Genomic DNA, 2,574 nt, shown 5'->3' with positions numbered 1-2,574 from the left:
CGCACGCTGATCACCTTCTTCGACCTGGCCTGGCGGCTGCGCGTGAACTTCCCCTACTTCTACATCGTGGCCTCGGTGATGCTCAACGTCCGCCTGCAGGTGCGGATCGAGTGAGCGCCCGCAACCGCCGCGCGGCCGCGACGGCAGGGGCGCCGGCATGAAGCTCCGCGGGGCCCAGGGCCGCCGGGACGCGGCGGGGGAAGGAGAAGGGGCGGCCCGGGCCCCCGGACCCTAGACCTCGGCGGAGGTCACGGCCACCGAGCCCCAAGCCCCGGCTCTGGTCACCCACGTCGCGGCCGGTGACGAGCTGCACAGAAACTCGCGAAACGGGCCCTTTCCATCGAACTCGAGAAAATTACTTGAGTGCGGCCGACCTGTTGCCTCACCTTGGGCGAAGTGGGGAGCAGAAGGAAGAAATTCTGCAGCAGGAACGTGAATGACTGGCCCTGACCAAAGAGGTAGGAGGCCAGAGGTTGGACTTCGGGCTGGAGGGAGGCGGTTGCCATGACATGTAGATGTCCAGGCCCCTCGGTGGTTTGGGGGAGACGTGGAAGGGGCCCGAGGAAGCCAGCCCGGAAAGCTGCCGAGCCGCGAGCAGGCAAGGCAGGGCGGGCGCAGGCCCTCCGGAGTCCCTTGTCATATTTCCAAGATGGGGGTGAGAGGCGGCGGCCTCGGCATCTTGGAGGGTCAGCCCATCACCTCCCGGCCACGGCCCCAGTGGTGTCACCTGAACACGGGGGAGTGGAGGGAAATGGGCTCGGGGAGGCCCAGGGGAGGCCCAGGGAAGGCCCTAGAGGAGAAAAGATGCTGCTACCCTTGTCCTCCACACACTGGGGGGCAGCCTGGAAGGGTGGCTGTGTTCTTGGCCAAAGCCCAGGTCTGTCTGTTTCTCTGCCCTTTGCAAACCGGCCCCCTGCCTGGCCTCTGCGGCCAGGGGACTGCTCTCTGCCCGCTGCTGCTGGCCCTGTTGCTCCCCTCTCTGCTCTCCTGGGGCATCCTCCAAAGCTCCGCACCTGCGGCCACGGAAGAGCAGGAAAGATGCATTCCTCCCCGGCCCTCCCACCATCTCAGCCACGCTCCCTCCAGCTCCTCCCCGTGCCCTCCCGGTGCCACAGCCCTGGACGGCCTCCAGCAGCCCTCGTGTCCCAGAGAATTTGGGAAAGTGGGGATCTCCTTGAGCGGAGGGCAGCCCTCAGGCTGGGGTGGAGGGGAGATGGAGAAGGGGCTTGCAGAGGAGGTGACACTTGGCGAGACAGGGACCTCTCTGGGTGGGGAGGCAGCTCTCAAGTCCCCATCTCTTTCTTTGTCTCAGGAACTGGTGTTATAGGAAGTGACCTGCCCCTTCTCTGGTCTTGTCAAGAGAGTCCCTAACCCTAACCCTGACCCTGACCCTAGAGCTGCCTGGGGAGCAGCCTAGAGAAGGGCCTGACCCACAAGGAGAGGAAGGGACCAGGCAGAGACCCCGAGGGGTGGGGTGGTCCAGTGGTCCGGTTCTGGCGTGGGGAAGGAAGGACAGACCTAGCGACGCTCTGGGGGAGCTCTGTCCTCCCCACCTACTGGGGGCTCTGGGAGGGGAGCGCTTTGCCCTTATGACACAGGTAAGAAGTGGTGGAGCCGAATCTGCCTCTGGGCCTGCACTCTCCCACCTCCTTCTGGAAGACCTAGCACCGTGGGATGGGGGAAGGGAGCAGAGGCTCCCAGGGGACCTAGAGACAGAGGGGCCCGTGGTAGGGAAACTGGAGTGTATGGGAAGTCACAGGGAAGACCGGGGGACAGTCTGAGCTGAGATGGGCACGGGAGAGATGAGTCCCAGCACCCCCGGGGAGCAAGGTCCTCACCCACAGAGCCGGACCTCCCCACCCTGCCACAAATCCCACCCAAGGCTGGACCAAGGGCTCCTCAGTGCTGAGTGGCACAACCCCCTCAGTTTGGGTGGCGGGACGGGAGGGTGGGTGGCTCCTGGGGACCATGTCACCAGGAGGGGAAGGGACAGTGGTGGGTGGCATGGGGCTGAGACCCACGCCTGACCCCACGTCTCTGTCCCCAGGCTGGCCCCTGGGCCCAGCATCGCACGGGAGAGTCTCCTCTGGATGGGCCTGCATTGGTCCTGGAGGCCTTGGCTGCGCTGCTGACTGACGCACCAGGAGCGGTGCAAAGGGGAGTCAGGAGAGACCCTGGCCCTCACCCCGCACCGGTCCCACGTCTGCTCGGGCGGTGGCTGCTCATGGTCGATGCACTCAGAGTTCCTGGGGCTGAGGACCCCAGCAGCCTGGTTGCACCCAGGACAGAGCGGCCGAGCCTCACACCATGTGCCCTCCTCAGCTGCCCAGCTGGAGCCCGGGTCCCAGGTGCGGATCTCTGCCTGCCTCACCCCAGGGCCGGAGGCTGCACCGCGGCCACCGCGTGCCCCCCACAGATGCCCACCCAAGCAGAAGCTGCTTTCCTGAGGCCCCAGTGCCTCTTGCAGGGACAGGGTATTAGGCTGGAGAGGTGGTGCAAGGACACAGTCTGAAGGCGACCCTGATCTTTCTGGGTAGGGGCCAGGGGACAGATAAGAAACCCAGGGCTTGGGGG

At 65.5% G+C, this 2,574-nt stretch overlaps 1 protein-coding gene across 1 annotated transcript; it reads left to right on the top strand.

Annotated features, from left to right (window-relative positions):
- Window positions 1–3: 3 nt before the first annotated feature.
- Window positions 4–114, top strand: LOC103089140 (uncharacterized protein MGC39606; the record flags this gene model as incomplete). The annotated part of the gene is made up of 1 exon (XM_007467811.1): window positions 4–114. A coding segment is annotated over one exon (111 nt), but the record flags the coding sequence as incomplete, so codon positions are not given.
- Window positions 115–2,574: the final 2,460 nt, after the last annotated feature.

Source organism: Lipotes vexillifer, unplaced genomic scaffold (genome assembly GCF_000442215.2).
Source record: "Lipotes vexillifer unplaced genomic scaffold, Lipotes_vexillifer_v1.1 C27026047, whole genome shotgun sequence".
Taxonomy (NCBI): domain Eukaryota; kingdom Metazoa; phylum Chordata; class Mammalia; order Artiodactyla; family Lipotidae; genus Lipotes; species Lipotes vexillifer.
Note: the sequence above shows the minus strand (reverse complement) of the source record. Positions and strands in the feature narration are given on the sequence as shown.